Below are 17,662 nucleotides of genomic sequence, written 5' to 3'. Positions count from 1 at the left end.
TCAGTCCCTCTCCTAACACTTGCTGGTTTCACTTGGAGACGTTCTGTCACTCTGTAGAGAGCACCATTTAATGTGCTGTGCAATTTTAAGGGATTGCCCCCAAACGGTAAAGCAAACACAACTACAGGCAATTCCCAAGGGTCCGTTCACCAGGGCCCCTTGCGATGGGGTCCACGTGCATCAGCATCCTAGTCAGCCCGTCTCATCCCTTAAGGGGAACAAGTGACAGCTCTGCAAGGCTCTGCCTCTGCCGAGACCTACACAGAACAATGTCCTCTGTCCCTCTCTGGTACTTACCAGGTCACTTGTGAAACATTCTTAGTTTTCCATATCACTGAGAATACACAAAGTGAGTGAAATAAGACAATTTAATGGGCTTCCATGGGTTACAGACAACGAAGGACAAACATTTCTCTCCATGCATGGTACAGTGGAATTCAGGGACAAGTGTGGTCCAAGGACAGGAGTCCACTGCTCAGCCTTGTGTCATGTGGTTCAACCAACTTTGTGGCTCAGCAGCTGCAGACACTGGGGAAGAGATGGGGGCTGCCTGGCCTCCTGAGGGGGGAGTGTGTGCAGGAATGCACGGGCACTGCCGTGCATCCAGTGGACCAAGAGCCCAGGCTTCCAGGTGGGCCCGGTGGCACCAGAATGATTCCTGAGGGCTAGAGCCAGGCCAAGCAGGAGCTGAGGTATTGGCACAGGGAGGAAGTGGGGATTAGGACCACAGCAGCCAGGAGCCATGTGCCGAGCGCAGGGTCGTTTTTTCCTCCCAAACAGAGTTCTCCCAACACGTAGTACTGGAAGGAATGGCAAAGGTAGAGCAAGGAGGGCCAGATTCTACCCAATCTTGTGACCTCCTCAAATATCTCTTTCTTGCCTGCCTTCCCTCCTCTCTAAAACCTATGGAGACACTAGTGACCAGAGACCCCACCACATACCCTAATTACAATAGCTGAGTACATTTCTAGAGAGAAAGATAAATGTCACAGGCTTTTAAAGGAAGACCGGGGAAGACTGCATTGAGGGAAGAGAATGGACCCGACTCCACCCAGCCCCAAGAGCCGGCAGCCACAGCCTGGGTTCCTGATGCAACTGCGCCAGCCATCTAGCTGAGCATCTTGTGCCGGTCAAAGACTGTCTTCCGCTGTTCCTGCACCTGCAGTTTCCACCGCTGCTGAGCACCTTCCACACGTTCCAGGACAGTGTTTGCTCGGGGTCCCCCCAGGGACGCAGCAGCTGCTGCCATGGAACGTGCATCCTGCAGTAGGGGAGAAAAAGGAAGTGATTCACGGTACGGCGGCAGGATGGAGGGGTCAGAGTCCTGGGTCTTGCAAACCTGCCATGGCACACCCATGGGCAGTTTGAAAGACTTCCCTTACACAGGCTAAGACCTCAGGGCTGTGTACCAAAGTGCCCACAGCTAGCACTGCAGACCTCCTCTGCCTCCCCACACCGCCACAGGCAGCAGGAGGGCCAAGGTCCAGGGTCTACCGACCCTGAGCTGACTCCTTTGTGGCAGGTGAGTGAGGCACCCGTAGAGGCTGCATAGGTCACAGCTTTAGGATCAGTTCTGGTTGTGGTGGGGGACGGCGGGACAAGACGTTAGCTTAATCAGTTCTCTTGGGAAAGAGGACAGAACATCAGTGCCTGGGAGGAGTGGAAATCTAGGGCTTGACCCAATCACTCCCATTTCAGGACCCACTGTGACCACTCCCTGCTTTGGTACCGCAGCCCCCTTGCAGCCTGCCTTCTGGCTTCCCCGTCGCTCTCGGGCCGCTTCTGTTGTCCCTCTTCCCCTAATTACCACTTCTTTGCCTCTGAAGCCCCAGAGCCCATGCATTTCCTGCAGGACCTGAAGCTGATCTTTGGGGGGTAATCAGAGCCAAGGGCCAGGCCCGCAGCCCATGGGGATTTCCTCCTCAGCTCTCCCCGCCTCTCATCTCCTGCCACAGAGCTCTTAAGGGATTAGTGCACCCCTCTAAGCCCAGAGCCGCCCAGTAAATGCAACTTTGCTTCTAACGCCCCAAGCTGGCAAGGCTTCTGTTACCGTGCAGCTGCCAAGCTGGGGAGTAGAGTGGGGCAGCAAGGCAGAGAGGGGCTGGATAGAGCAGGGCTGGAGGGTCTCATCCTGTGGCAGACCACTGGGCAATGTGTCTTGTACATAGCAAGGCCACTTAGGGGTGGACACTGTCCCCTGGGAGCCCCTGTCTAGGACCCTGAGGAGTGTGTCCTCTACGGGCCTGGTGGGGTTCAGAGCACTGAGGAAGAGCTGCTGGCAACACCACCAGGGCGTCTACATAGGCTGGACCCCTGGATTCTGTGCCTAAGCCAGGGGCTGCCTGTCCCCGCTGGCTTCAGTGCCCCCTGCACCCATCTCCTGACAAGACTCCTCTGTTCCAGGAGAGATTTGCTGAGGAGTCTGCACAGATCACAGCTCTGGTAGGTTGGAATCACAGGGAACGCTGGGAATGGAAAGAAGGGGCGTGGCCTCAGCCGCTTGGCCACTGTGTATTCCTGGACAAATCACTGTATTTCTCCAAGCTTCAGTATAATAAGCTTAATCTCTGAGGCTTTTCCTACCTTGCTGCCATTAGGAATTATATTTACCTGATAACCTAGCGCACATTCACATGTACACAAAGTAAAATGGGGCTTACTAAACAGTACTTAGCATGACCCACTCAAGATATTGGCTTCTCTGTTCCATTTCTTTTTTTTTTTTTTTCCCTAAACTCTTAGTTATAGCCAGGCATAGTGGTGAAAGCCTATAAACCCAGCTGTGGCATGAGGATAACAAGTTCAAGGCCAGTAGGAACAATTCAGTGAGATACTGTCTCAAGATAAAGTTTACAAGGGGCTGGTGGGGAGAGCTGGGGAGGCTGAGTCGGCACAGTGCTTGCCATGCAAGCATGAGGCTTGAATTCTATCCCCCAGAATGAGTGAAAATAAAAGCCAGGCATGGTGGCACATGTTTGTGATGCCAGTTCTGGGGAGGCAGAAACAGGAGGATCCCTAGGGCTCACTGGGTAGATAGTTTAATCTACCTAATGAGCCTCACGCCAAGAAAACATGTCTCAAAAAAAGGTAGGCCGGGCATGATGGCGCATGCTTTTAATCCCAGCACTAGGGAGGCAGAGGTAGGAGGATCATCGTGAGTTCAAGGCCACCCTGAGACTACATAGTGAATTCCACATCAGCCTGAGTTAGAGTGAGACCCTACCTCAAAAAACCAAAAGAGATGGCTTAGCGATTAAGGTGCTTGCCTCCAAAGCCAAAGGACCCAGATTTGATTCCCCAGGACTCATGTAAGCCAGATGCGCAAGGTGGCACATCCATCTGAAGTTTGTTTGCAATGGCTGGATGCCCCAGCATACCCATTCTCTATCTTTCTCTCTCTCTCTCTCAAATAATAAATATTAAAAAATGACAAAGAAAAAAATAAGGTGGATGGCACCCAAAGAACACCCAATGGTGTCCCCTGGCCTGCACATGTATGTATACAAACATGTACACACACACACACACACACACACATACACACATGCACAGAGGCTGGAGACGTAGCTCAGTGGCAGAGTGCTTGCCAAGCACACACAAAGCCCTGGGTTAGATCCCTAGCACAAAAAGGAAAGGAAAGGAATCCTCACAAGATTCATTAAGCTGGGGTGGGAGGGAATTACCATGGGACTTTTTTTATAATCATGGAAAATGTTAATAAAAATTTAAAAAATTTAAAAAAAAAAAAGATTCATTAAGCGACCCCTTGGGGGCTACGCCCACAGCCTGAACACTGAACACCGCTTACTAGCTGGTGGACAAAATGGCCAAATGAAGGACAAGCACAGACATGAAGCAGGAGCTCAAGACATGTGCATCCAATGGCCTCTCCCTGGCACGGTGGGTAGGAAAGCTGTGGCAGCAAATAAACCTGGCTTTGAATCTTGGCTCTGACTTCTGCCAGATACATGTGACCTTGGGTGAGTCACCTTCCCACAAGAGGGAGACCAAGAAAGTCTTAGTGACACAATAAATGCAGAGCCTTGGTCAGCCCCTGGCAGACAGTAAGTACTCGGGCCACAGTCTGGTCAGCATCAGATGCCGGTGCCAGGATCACTGAGGCAGGGAAGGGGCGCAAGGCAGGCAGCTGCGGGGAGAGCAGTGTCTGAGCAGTGGCGTGGGCTGCAGCGTGGCCTTCTGACGAGGCTCCTCCCCGGGTCGGCCCCCACCACACCCCAGGAGCAGCGCGCCTCAGCACAGCCACAGGGATGAGGCGGGCACTGAAAATCCCACCTGGACTCACCCCTACCCTCCTGACTCTGGGAAGAAGGGCTGCTTTTCTTCCTCGTCCCCAGACTTATTCATTCTGGGACCAGTGTTGCCCTCAAAGGCCCTGTTGAGGGGTGCCTTGCTGTGATGCTGGGGGGGCTCGGCCTAGGGTTCTCTGGGTCAGACTTGGAGGAGTGAGAAAGCATCAGCTCTCCTCACCAGCTCTGCTCTGGGGTTGTCTGCACGAGTGGGGAGTCAGGAGGAAGGAGCCCACGCTTAGTACCACGGCCCCGCTTAGTAGCCCTTTATGTAAAGTCTAAGCAAGCAGTTTCCAAGTGGGGGAAAATTGCTCCTGGAGGCTCTGGGACCCTATGGCTAACAATCTGATTAAAAGGTATGACAGGGGCTGGAGAGATGGCTTAGTGGCTAAGCACTTGCCTGTGAAGCCCAACACCCCGGTTTGAGGCTCGATTCCCCAGGACCCACGTTAGCCAGATGCACAAGGGGGCGCATGGAATTCATTTGCAGTGGCTGGAGGCCCTGGCGTGCCCATTCTCTCTCTCTCTCTTATGTGCCTCTTTCTCTCTCTGTCTGTCACTCTCAAAAAAAAATAAATAAAAATTAAAAAAAAAAAGGATTACAGGCTCCACATCTGTGCCCAACAAGGCCCAGAACAGTCCCATCCCTACCTGCCCATCAGTGATGCTGGCAGGGGATTCCCTCCAGGGCGGAGTCTCAGGAACCCCAGGAGGCAGAAGGTAGTTGGGGAAAGGGTGGGTAGAGTGCCTGGCTGGGGGCGGGGGGGGGGGGAGTTGGAAATAGATGGACCCCTGGAGGTGTCCAGGTAACCAGGTAAGTATGGTCCTGACAAGTATGCAGCCCTGGCCAGGCCCCTCACAGGGCCTATTCCCAGCCTGAACAAATGGACAAGCCCTCCCCCCCATCTTGTGGACAAGGCCACTGAGGCTCTGAAGAAAGAACTGCCTTACTATCCAAGGTCACATGGTTGCTCAGGGCCAAGTCGGTATTGCACCCACATCTGTGCATCTCCTGTCCTAGGACTTAGCTGTGCTCTTCTCTAGCTAGTTTCTTCCAAGAGGGAACCATAGGGACCACCAAAGAAGCAGGCAGGAGTCACGTCCAGGGTTAAACAGGAACAAGTGCTTGCAGGGGGCCTGGGGCCAGAGACGCTGCTCTCCAGGCTGGAGGACCCCAGCACCTGTGGGTGAGCCTGAGGTGACGAGTAAGCCTGGGTCCATCTCCTGTCCCCGGTGACCATCCACAGCCTGCTCAGCACCAGACTGATCACTTCTCTCACGATAAACGCGTGGAGGACATACATCACCCTCTGGCCGCTCAGCTCTCCCCTCCTCGGTCCCAGCATGGAAGCAGGACTGGGAGCTCTCAACCAACCCAGCCAAGCACAGAAGTTTAGCACTCTGGTGCCAGGCCCTTTGGAAAGGTGACCTGCGTCTTCTGAGTTTATCCCAAATCCTTCCGCTACAGTCAAGTCCTGAACCTCCCTCAGGCAGGGTTCTCCTTGGCTCTGGAATTTGCGGCCAGTTGCCATTCTCCCACAGATTCACTCACTTTATGCAGCACCTGGGCTGGAGGCCCATCCACTCACAAGCATGGTTCCTGGGCAGGACACGGGGGGCCTGCCTGGCTCACACTGATGGCACGCCCCACATTTGCCCTGTTTCACCTGTGGCTCTGCCCCTTCTCTACCTGCTCTGGAGGTCTTGCTGCTGCTCAGCCTTCCTTCCAACAAGTGAACTATTGCATTCTCAAGGATGAATGCAGAAGGTTAAGGTCTACAGATGCATGAGTGAGCGCAACAGAGATGCTGAGGCAAGAGTTACTGCAGCCTATTTAGAAAACTACACAACAAGGGCCGCACCAAGGACAGTTAAGTGGCAGATCGGGGCCCTGCTCTGAACTGCTGTGCAGGTCTGCCCCTAAGCTTTTCTAGAAATGTTTGTTTAGTCGCACACCATCCTCTTCTGTCCTCTAGTGGGAGGACATTTCAAGGGCCACATCAGCGAGTCTTCTCTGTCAGCTTCCTTAGAGCACACACTGCCCAGCCGTCCTCGGACAGGAAGGGAGACTGCTCTTCGGTAGCCCCCCAACCTTCTCTTCCAGCCCTCCACAATCAGTTCCCACCATCCTCACCGTTTCTCTTTGGCTGTCTTGCATTCTCAGACCTCTACCCACTGCCCTACTAGAGTGAGAACTTTGAACCCATCAGAGCTCAGAAGCCCATGCAGAAAGCAGCGGAGATAGCTAGAGCCTCAAAGAAAGCCTCACTTCTCCCGCTTCAAAGAGGGCCAGCCTCGTACATCTAAAACAGCTCTGTTGCCATTTGTGTCCCCGCAAACATGCTAGCTTCCTCCTTTCAAAGGGCGTCTGAGCCCAGGGATTAGGCCTAATGCTGCTGGAATCCAGGGAGGCAGCGCCCAGCAGTTAGGCCCACTGAGGCTCTGCCAGCGCTTTCAAAAGGAACACAGCAGGCTTTCATCTCCCTCCACAGAGCTCTGGGGTACACCTCCCTTCCTCTCCTAGGCCTCCAGTCCCCAGTGGGAGAGTTCATAGCTACAGGAATGGGGGGATGGAGCCCAGGAGCCACCAGTCCTGAGAAAGGCTCTAGGCCCCAGATTATACCTCTGCCTGGGCCCTATGCTCCTGGCGGGGTGGGGGGTGAGGGGGCGCCCTGGAGCCCAGAGTTTTCCTTCAGTGGTCACCGACTGTACAGGCCTGAAGGAACCTGAAGGCCTCAGACTTTCCGAGCCACAGGAAGCTTCATCTTTCTCATCTAGATCCTTAGGAAAATACTGTCTAGGCCACTAATAAGCTCAGCAGGGACCCTTGGGACAGTCCTCCCAGCCCTGTGTTCTGAGCATGGGAAAACAGTAGATGGTCCTTCACCACCTAGGGCTAGGGCTGTTGGGGTTCTGTAAAGATGGAGCCCTTAGGCGACCTCCAGTCCAGGGCCCACTATCTTCCCCTGCTCAGTGCAGCACTCGCTCTCAGAGATCCTCTCTGCCAGGAAGCGTTCCTTCTTAACACAAAGAGGTGATAACCTTGTTTAGAAACAATGACCTTCCCGAAGTACCCAGCTTCTTCAGATCTTACTGCCTGCCTCTGCTGCCCTGGTACAGGCACCTGGCTTGGGCTCTCCTGGGGACAGTCCTAAGGGCTCTCCTGGGGACAGCTCTGAGGTCTGAGTAAATCTCAACATAATTCTACCTAAAGAATTTCGGAACCTAGCAGTAGAGGATGTGAGCCGCTGAACCACAGACATCTATGCCTGGGACACAGTGAGCAATCACAGGAGGCCAGAGAGGGGATGTGATGCCAAGTAATGAGGCCAGAGTGCATTTCCTTGCCCACCCAGAGGGCACTGGATGAGAACCATTGTGTCCAAGCCCCTGCCAGAGAACAGCCTCCAGGGTGAGAGGTAAGGGGTATCTTCCTGCCCATCCTCTACAGGTGGGGAGTGGTCTCATCTGCTGTAGCTTAAATCTGTCTATGACAGAACACTACACCCCCTAGATGGCCAGAGAGTACCCCTTCTCAGAGAATCCTTCTTCCAATGGTGCCAAACCTATATACAGAAAATGTCCATTTTGGGCTGGAGAGATGGCAGTTAAGGCACTTGCTCGCAATGCCTGATGGCCTGAATTCAACTCCCCAGTACCCATAAAGCCAGACGTACAAAGTGGCACACAATGAGTCTGGAGTTCATCTGCAGCAGCTGGAGGCCCTGGTGTGCTTGTGCTCCCCCCCCCCCCTGTGTGTGTGCCCTCCTCTGTGCCTTCATCTATAAATATATAAATAGGTTTTTCGAGGAAGATCTCACTCTAGCCCAGGCTGACCTGGAATTCACTCTGTAGTCACAGGGTGGCCTTGAACTTACAGTGATCCTTGACCTCTGCCTCCCAAGTGCTGGGATTAAAGATGTGCACCACCATGCCTGGCTCAGCCAAAGCACTTTTTTGTTGTTATTGGTTTAAAAATTTTTTTTTAAATTCATTTATTTGCAAGTAGAGAGAGATAGGAGAGAATGGGCACTCCAGATGCATGCCTCTGGCCATTGCATGCGCCACTTTGTGTATCCAGCTTTACATGGGCACTGGAAAAGTGAACTCTGATTGTGAGGTTTTCTGGGCAAGTGCTTTAACTGCTGAGCCATGTCTCTAGTACGTATGTATGTATGTATGTATGTATGTGTGTATATATGTGTGTGTATATGTACACACACACGCGCGCGCGAGATAGATAGATAGATATATTTTAAAAGAAAATGTCCACCTTGATTCATGCCCTTCCCCCAGAAGCTGAACTGATCAAATTCCCAAGGCTTTCTGTACACAGGTCCAAGTGGGCAGCACCTAAGGTCTCTTATAGGAAGAGAGACAGGGCTCAGACTTGGAGACGGCAAGCTGCCCTTCCCCTGGCTCCTTATCTAGGGTGGCAGGAGATGCAGCAAGGCTGTGCCCGAGAGCCATGCATTCCAGGGAATTGGTGGCGCGGGCTGTGTAATCATCGGCTACATCTCTCAATTACTCCCCGGCCAGGACTACAATTAGCACATTACCCCTAATCGCTCGGGGTTTATTAGTGACACTCCTCCCCTATCAGAGCTGCTATTACCCTACATTAATAACCAGGTAGGCAGGCACACTTTCCTCTCGAGCACAGACCACCCAACTGCCAGCGCCACCACCTCCCTGGCCTCAGCTCCAAGGGGGTAAGGCCCTTCACCTCTGCTCTACCTCTGGCCACACTCACGCCAGCAGGAGTCGGGGACAGGCTCGGAATAGTCTAGACGGGTACCAGGAGAAGCGGCAGGGTCAATGGGAGCGGCGGGGCTCCCCCCACCCCAACCTGGTCTATTCTTGTCCTCCCTGTCCATGCTGGCCCAGACCCACACCACCCAGACAGCGTCATGCAAGCCCAAGGCCCTGAGTCCTGTGTTTAGATGAAAACTTGTTCTTTCCTGCCTCCAACTGGGAAGTTGGGCAACTCTGAACTGTAACTGCTCAGGGTAGCGTGGCCCTGGCCTGGTCAACTCTGGTGACCCACAACTCACTCCTTTAAGAGAGTCCCCCCCACTGTTGGCAGACCGTGCTGCTGTCACCAACACTGCTTACGGGGTCGGCTCAGTCTCTCAGCTGCCATCTGCGGACCCTCTGCCCCTAGGTGAGGCCAAGCTCTTCCACAAACACTGGAAGGAAGCTGCCGTGTGCCTCCTTGCGCGTTCTTCTGTAAGCTGAAAAGCTCCCCGTTTTTTCACTCGAACCTCCAGGACACAGCTGAAGTGCTTTCCCATTCCGTGCTCACGTGGATGTGCACACAGTCTTGCATTAGACTGCTTGCTATACTGACAGCCATGAAGAGCTGGGGACAGAGCTCAGGGACACTGCCCCTCAGACGAGATGTGCAGGCTGCCGGGGGCAGTGGCTCCACATTTCCTTACCATACGTCGTAAACATGACGCAGCTTATCTCGCCGGATCTTCCTAACCAGCTAGACCTGTCACTCCTCCTAGCACCTGTCCTCCCCAGAAGCCCAGAGTCTACACACGTGCACAGCCGTGTTGGGCACCACCACCCACCTGGCCCCTCTTGGCTGGTGAAATCCTGCCTCTTGTCCCCAGGGCTGTGCCCTGAACTCACCAAGTGCTTGCCAGTCGCTTGTGAAACTGCTGAGCAAAATAAATGCTGCTCCCAAGTCCTCCGCTGACTTGTCACCGGCGGCTGAGCAGACCGTTACGGGACTGGCCCTAGCTGGCCTACCCCCCACCTCTGTTCCCCACCCCGCCTAGCAACAGTATGCACTGAGGCCGCCTGGTGACAGGTAAGTTCAGAGTCACCCCGTGCTGTGTCCGGAAGGGCAGAGGGCAGTTCCCCGCCGAGTCCCGGGGACAGGTAGGAAAACCACCAGGAGAAAGCAGCCCGAAGCAGGCCAGGGCAGGAAGGAGGGTACACGCTTGGGTCTGACTGGGACTTGAGTGATGGGGTGCAGGGCCCGTTACCTCGCTCTCCTCTTCATTGTGCAGCTGCTCAGTGTATGCGTCCGGCTTCCGAATCAGGGGGTCCACCAGCATCAGGAAGGCCATGTAGAGCAAGAGGGCCCCCACCACGGACAGGTAGATGACGATGATGACCTGAGCAAGAGAACCATGTCCAGAGCCTGGGCTAGAACCCCGCTTCAACCATGCCACTTGGGCTGGCTGCCAGTGACCCCCTCAGGGCTAGGAGGCAGTGAAAGGGGCCACAGTGGAGGCAGTGCTCCAGTAGGCACCAAGATGGCAGATTCGTAGCCAACAGAGAAAGAGACCTGCTGCTGCTGGACACCCACGAAGCTCTGGGTGGGGTGGGGTGGGAAGCAGGACCCACTTGGTTGAACAAGGGTCTCCATCAAAGAGTGGCATTCACTGGGCGTGGTGGCGCACACCTTCAATCCCAGCACTCAGGAGGCAGAGGTAGGAGGATTGCCGTGAGTTCAAAGCCACCCTGAGACTACATAGCCTGGACTATGAGTGAGACTCTACCTCAAAAGACAAAAACAACAAACAAACAAACAAACATTCAAGTCAGGCATGGTGGTGCACGCCTTTAGTTCCAGCACTTGGGAAGCAGAGGCAGGAGGATGGTACAAAGTCACCCTGAGACTACAAGGCTGCCTGAGCTAGAGTAAGACCCTACCTCAAAAAAAAAAAAAAAGGAAGGGGGGCTGGCATTCATGAGAAACTAGTCTGGAACAAGGACCAGCTAGGGAGACTAGAGACCAAGAGCAGCAAGCGTGAGCTCACAGGCTAGCCCCACCGTGAGTCCAGGACAAGGGGGAGGTAGAGGATAGCCCATGCCGAGAGGGCAGACTGGCCCAAGCATGGCACATCACGGGGCAGGCGTGCAGGAGGTTGCACTCCGGCAGCCAAGGCCTATCTCCTCTTCCTGAAGGGAATACATGTTAGGAGGACAACGTCACCTTTTCTCCCACATACAGTCTTCCAATCTTGATGCATTCTGCCTTACAGAAAGGGCAGATTCAATTCAGGATAATTCAGTGCTTCCCAATGTGGGTGTTCTGGGTATTTTGGTTGGGACTCTCTGTAACACTCAGTATGGTGGTCCCTGCAGAGTTATCTCAGTTATTAGGATGACTCATTTCAAAACGCCCATGATCATCTTACCAAGAACAATGAGGCCAAATAATTCACCTAGGAGCCCACAGCCAGTAAATGGTAGAGATGCACAATCTGCACTGCTTGACAGGGAGAGGCGTGGAGGCAGACAGTGGCTGTCCACCTGAAGTGGACAGGGGAAGGGCCGTGGCTCTGTGGGATGAGGACAGTGCTAAGACCACCTCACTTCCAAACATGACTCAAAAGCAGGAGCCCAAGGGAGGAGTCACGGTGTCTTTAATCTCATGTAAATTATTTCTGATGTTATTTCTAGACTTGTCAGAGGACAAGCACACGTGAGGTTAAAACCAGGAAGGGAAGCTTCAGGGCCTCTGCGAGACAAGGTCTGGTTGAGTTCTACCTAGTGGCAGAGGAACAGACAGGAACTTTGTGGCACCCTTCTCCACTCTCTATGCGGTGGCCGTGTCCATTACGTCTCTCCTCCATTCACCCAGATGAATGAGGACAAGGATCAGGCCCAACGCCCTATGTGGTCCACAGAGGCCTTCTCAAAAGAGGGGGGCATTGCATTAGAAACCCAGAACAGTGCATGGTACACAGACTTGCAGGCACCTTTGGGAGATGCACGGAATGCCTGGTCGGGGGGGGGGGGGCAGTTTCAAGCAGCTCTCCCAGGACTCTCCCCTCTCACTTCACGGGAACCTATGCAGCGATGTCAGAGAAGACAGGCCACCCCAAAGGTATGGGAAACAAGACTCCATGCCTACGGCCTTGAGGTGTTCCAAGACAGAGCAAACATCACAGGTATGGGACAGCCCGGGACAGGAGACACGTAGGAGGCCTTCTAGGCCCAGCGGTACCTTGATGGTGGTGGTGCTGCGCTCCTCGTACCTGCACTCACACAGCAGGCAGTAGGCCTCCACATCGTGGCCAGGCACCGGCATGGGCTCCACCACGTGCAAGCAGTTGCTGCAATACAGACAGAGAGGGTTGCGGCTGCAGGAGGACCTCACGCTTTGAGGTCCAGAAAGCAGGCGGCGGGGAACTGAGCGCCCGGGGCAGGGGCCCCCTGGGAGGGCGAGGTTCATAAAGGGTGGAGCTGGCAGAGCCGCCTAGTTCTTTGCCAGTGCACCTCAGTGCCAGAACCATACTCAACAGTCCCGGAGCCTGCTCTTTGCTGCCTTTTGTGCCCTGCCATCCCTGGCGGCCTCACGTGTCCCAGCAGCCCGTGCCCAGCTCATGGGTGTTCAATCTGAATATCCTATCAGGCCCTCTGTTGTCTCATGAGTTGGATTTCTAAAAATACTTTTATTTATTTATTTAAGAGAGAGGGAGGACTTCAGTTTCTCACACAACATAGCCTACTTTTGTAAAATCAAAATGAAGGTCTTGATGCCTTTGCTCGCTAAAAATCAATTGTGCTTTCAAAGACCTCTTCATAGTTGAGTGATCAACTCAGTGTTTAAGCACATCTGAACGTGGGTTTCTTGTCTGCCTTGCTGCAACTATGTTAAGAAGCTGTGCTAAGGTCCTAGTCATTTCTTTCAGTGCTTGTTCATGGGGGAGTGGATAGATCAGTGGAGGCATAGGCCTGTGGAGACCTTCGAGTTACTGACGCAGAGTAACAAGAAGCCACTGAGAGTAATTGAATTGTTACTACTTGACAGTTCTTTCAGAGCATTGCAAAGTGTCATGATCAGATCAGTCTCTGTCATGATTGTATGGAGCTTCTGTTGTGTGTGCAGGCATACCTGCAATGTCTTCAGAGTCAGAGAGCTCTCCAAACTTGGTCTACCTGGAATATTGAATACTGGACTCTCTTCCCTTCCTCCTTCCCTATAATCTTAAAAAGCCAGTTTGGCTGGGCGTGGTGGCACATGCCTTTAATCCCAGCACTTGGAAGGCAGAGGTTGGAGGATTACCATGAGTTCAAGGCCACCCTGAGACTACATAGTGATTTCTAGGCCAGCCTGGCTAGAGTGAAACCCTACCTCAAAAAAACAAAACAAAAGCCAATTTGCTTTAAATGGAAAGTAGTTATTTACCCTTACATTTTATTAACACAGATCCTACAAAAATATGAAGAGATTTTTACAATATTGACTTTACATTACAAAATTAAAAGCAATTAGAACTCAAGTTATATAATTTTCCTTCCTTTTTTGTTTGACCAAGAAACTGAAAAACATTGCCTGGTATGTATTCATTTTCTTCCTAGGTAAAACCGCCTTTAGCCTTAGTGATATGGCCCTGATATAGTTAAGAGAACAGAGGCTTCAGTGGAACATGAAGAATGTAAATAAAATATATATACAGTACTTAAAGTGGTCAGATCTATACATATTGGAATTGTATGTTTATTTTTGAACATATTTTTAAACAATTCAAATAGTATTTACAAACAGCAGAAAGCAGATGTGGGTATTAAAAACATGTAAAACAACATAGATGCATCACTGCGGCTGTCACAGACTGAACGGGAAGAAGTTTTGAAGATTAAATGACACTTTGATGATTTCTTAGGCCCTTTAATATAAAGCTTTCTAATTATATACACACATAAATATAAACTACCCATATTTTGATTCAAGAAACAGTTACTTTTTACTTTAAGATTTACCCTTTGAAAACAGTAATGAGATGATCTGTAATGGTTGTTTGCCTGATAGGAAGGGTCAATCTGCCTATTTTGAAATGTATTTCTAAACCATGGCTGGATGAATTTGTGTAGGTACCCGGGAGTGTGGGCACCAGTTTGTCAAGGAGTCCATCAAGGATGCTGCATTGTAACATGCTACCTGGACAGAGGGTGAACTTCCAAGCTTTGTCCTCTCACCGCCAATCTGGTGTCTGACAATGTCATTTTGGAAAGCGTGTTAATAAAGCCTAATTTTTTTTTTTTTTGGTCTTTGCATACAAAAATAAGAGAGAGAGAGAGAGAGAGAGAGAAAGAGAGAGAGAGAGAGAGAGAGAGAGAGAGGGAGGGAGGAAGAGGCAGACAGAAAGAGAATGGGCATGCCAGGACCTCCAGCCATTGCAAACCAACTTCAGAAACATGTGCCACCTTGTGCATCTGGCTTATGTGGGCACTGGGGAGTCGAGCCTGGGTCCTTAGGCTTCACAGGCAAGTGTCTTAACTGCTAAGTCATCTCTCCAGCCCATGAGTTGGACTCTTTATACACAATGATACCTGCATTCATCCGCGGGCCCCACAGAGGCCACAAACTCCACGAGCTCCATGTCCTCCGTGTCCTCTCCCCCAGGCCTCTGTGCTTTCGAGACAGTGCTGACTCAGAGGGCACCCCTGGCACCCACTCTGCCAACCCGCTCAAACTTGGGAGTCATCTGTGAAACCACTTTTTTTGTTTGTTTGCTTTGAGGGAGGATTTTGCTCTAGCCCAGGCTGACCTGGAATTCACTGTGTAGTCTCAGGGTGGCCTTGAACTCACAGTGATCCTCCTACCTCAGCCTCCTGAGTGCTGGGATTAAAGGCGTGTGCTGCCACACCTAGCCAAAACCACTTTTCCCCCTCACCTGCAAATCCACCAAATAACCAAGATTTTACTTCCTAAAATGTCTAAACTATGCCTTCTTTATTTCCTCCCACTGCTGTACGTTGGATGAGGCCCCCATCATCTTTCCTTGGACAAGGTTCCCTGTTTTCCACCTGCACTTCTGCCTCTAGCCTGGCCCTGTCTAATACTACCTTCTCACGGTAGCCACATGACTGTACCAAAATGTCCTGTCACGTCGCTCCTTGACTTAAAACGGTCAGTGCGTCCCTGGGTCCTCCAAGGCCTGGTCTCCATAGCCTCACTCAAGCACTGCCTACCTGCAGCCGGCTCCTGCTGTGCTCCCTTCCAGCCAGACCAATACCAGGCTGCTTATGGAAGGAACTATATCCCACACCCGAGCCAGGAATGTGTGGCTCTGCCCCCCTCCCCTGTCCAGAGGATTCAGGTCCAAGGTCTGACCCCCACACCAGCTCCCTTGCCCCATTCCTACCACACCACACTTAATCCTATCTTGACTTGTACTGTTTTACTCAGTAGACATAAAGTCCCTCAAAGACCGGAGTAACATCTACATGTATCTCTCTCTCTCTCTCCCATGCTGAGCTAGTGCAGGACTCAGTGATTAACTGCCAAATGCACCGCATGCTCTGATCCGAGAGCCCACTATCCACTAACAGTGCTCCTGAGCAAATGTGGGCAGAAGATCTCACACTTAAAACGAGGAGAACAGACCCAAGACAGCCAAGAGGCAGCTCTACCCCAGGGGTGAGGTCTCCGTTGAGTCCCTTCACCACTGACTCCCTGCACCGTCTCTGCAGTCAGGCCTCTCGTTCCTACCCTTCCCCGGATGAGCAGGCTTCCCACGTAGAAGTCCCCACAGGAAAACAAACACAGGAAAAAAACAGCAAGACCTTAGAGGTTCTCAGAGGTGAACCAGGCATCACGTTGCAGTGGATAACCGGGCCTCAGCTCCCCTCTGACTGTCACTGTCTATGCCCAGGGCTGTCCTCTCCTGCGAGATGGAGATTGACACAGAGACACCCAGGTCAATTATAAAAGGCTCTTCCAGCTATAAAGGAAGTTCTGTAAGATTCAAGAATAGCTCCCTGGAGCCCGGCGTGGTGGCACACGCCTTTAATCCCAGCACTCAGGAGGCAGAGGTAGGAGGATCACCGTGAGTTCGTGGCCACCCTGAGACTACACAGTGAATTCCAGGTCAGCCTGCACTAGAGTGATACCCTACCTCAAAAAAAAAAAAAGCTCCCTGGGTGGGAGAGATGGCTCAGCGGTTAAGGCGCTTTCCTACAAAACCTAGCAACCTGAGTTCGATTCCCTAGTACCCATGTAAAGCTAGATGCACAAGGTGGTGCGTGTATCTGAAATTCATCTGCAGTGGCCGGAGGCTATGGCACACTCATTCTCTGCCTCTCTTCTGTCTATGCTTTCAAATAAACTTTTTAAAGTGTTAAAAAAATAGAATAGCTCCCTGAATACATTCAGGCCTGATCTTCCAAGCTATCAGGCATCAAGGGTATGTGAAATGAAGGTAATGCAATAAAGTAAGACTCTATTCCCCCTTCGGTCCAGTATGTAGCACATGAGTTTATCTAAACGTCTGGTAATCCTGGCTCCCCTCTGGGTAGCAGCTGCCACAGCTGATTCTCTGCTGCAGGAAGGGACCTCTCTCTTTGTGGAACTGGAGGGCACCACCTGCAGGCTCGGCACACTGCTTGCTCTTCAAGGAACTCACTGATGGGCAGGGCCAGTTTTGGTTGGTTGTCCTTGGCCAGCACTGGGAAAAGGATATCAAAATCAAGCCCTGGGCTACATAGGGAGACTATCTAAACAACAAAAAAAGAAAGAAAGAAAGCTGGGCATGGTGGCTCATGCTTTTAATCCCAGCACTCCAGAGGCAGAGATAGGAGTTCAAAGGCACCCTGAGACTACACAGTGAATTCCAGGTCAGCCTGGAATAGCGCAAGATCCTACCTCAACAAAAAAAAAAAAAAAGGAAAAGAAAATGAGGGCTGGAAAGATGGCTTAGTGGTTAAGGTGCTTGCCTGCTAAGCCTAAGGACCCAGATTCAATTCTCCAGTATTTACATAAGCCAGATGCAGAAGGTGACACGTGCAACCACTGGAGGCCCTGGTGTACCCAATTCTCTCTCTTTACCTGCCTCTGTCTCTGAAATATAAAAAATATTTTTTGGCTGGGGAAATGGCTTACTGGTTAAGGTGTTTGCCTGAGAAGCCTAAGGACCCTGGTTCAATTCCCCAGGACCCACGTAAGCCAGATGCACAAGGTGGTACATGTGTCTGGAGTTCGTTTGCAGGGGCTAGAGGCCCTAGTGTGCCCATTCTCTCTATCTACCTCTTTCTCTCTCTCTCAAATAAATAAATAAACAAATGAATAATATTTTTAAAAAAGAAAAAAGATAATGACATCAAAATGAAAGAGAGACTAATGGAGAGAGGGAGGGGATGTGATGGAGAGTGGATCTGCGAAGGGGCAAGTAGGTAGAGGGAGGGAATTATCATGGTTTATTGTCTGTAATTATGGAAGTTGTCAATAAAAAAAAAAGGTAAGGGCTGGAGAGACGGCTTAGTGGTTAAGTCACTTGCCTGCAAAGCCTAAGGACCCAGGTTTGATTCTCCAGTTTGCACGTAAGCCAGATGCACATGGTGGTGCATGCATCTGGAGTTCGTTTGCAGTGGCTAGAGGCCCTGGC

General features: G+C 51.7%; 1 protein-coding gene across 2 annotated transcripts in view; it reads right to left on the bottom strand.

Moving 5' to 3' along the window:
* Positions 1–350: 350 nt before the first annotated feature.
* Tmem9 (transmembrane protein 9) overlaps positions 351–17,662 on the bottom strand; it is a 23,754-nt gene continuing 6,442 nt past the window's right edge. For both annotated transcript variants that reach the window (XM_045142256.1, XM_045142257.1), the window contains exons 4-6: positions 12,280–12,388; positions 10,307–10,438; positions 351–1,261 (exon numbers count right to left, since the gene is read on the bottom strand). In XM_045142256.1, coding sequence (XP_044998191.1) covers positions 1,109–1,261; positions 10,307–10,438; positions 12,280–12,388 — 394 coding nt within the window. In that variant the 3' untranslated portion in view covers positions 351–1,108. The remainder of the gene's footprint in view (positions 1,262–10,306; positions 10,439–12,279; positions 12,389–17,662) is intronic.

The sequence above is a fragment of the Jaculus jaculus genome, chromosome 1 (genome assembly GCF_020740685.1).
Source record: "Jaculus jaculus isolate mJacJac1 chromosome 1, mJacJac1.mat.Y.cur, whole genome shotgun sequence".
Lineage (NCBI taxonomy): Eukaryota > Metazoa > Chordata > Mammalia > Rodentia > Dipodidae > Jaculus > Jaculus jaculus.
The sequence above is the reverse complement of the archived record's forward strand: the minus strand, read 5'-3'. Positions and strand labels throughout refer to the sequence as shown.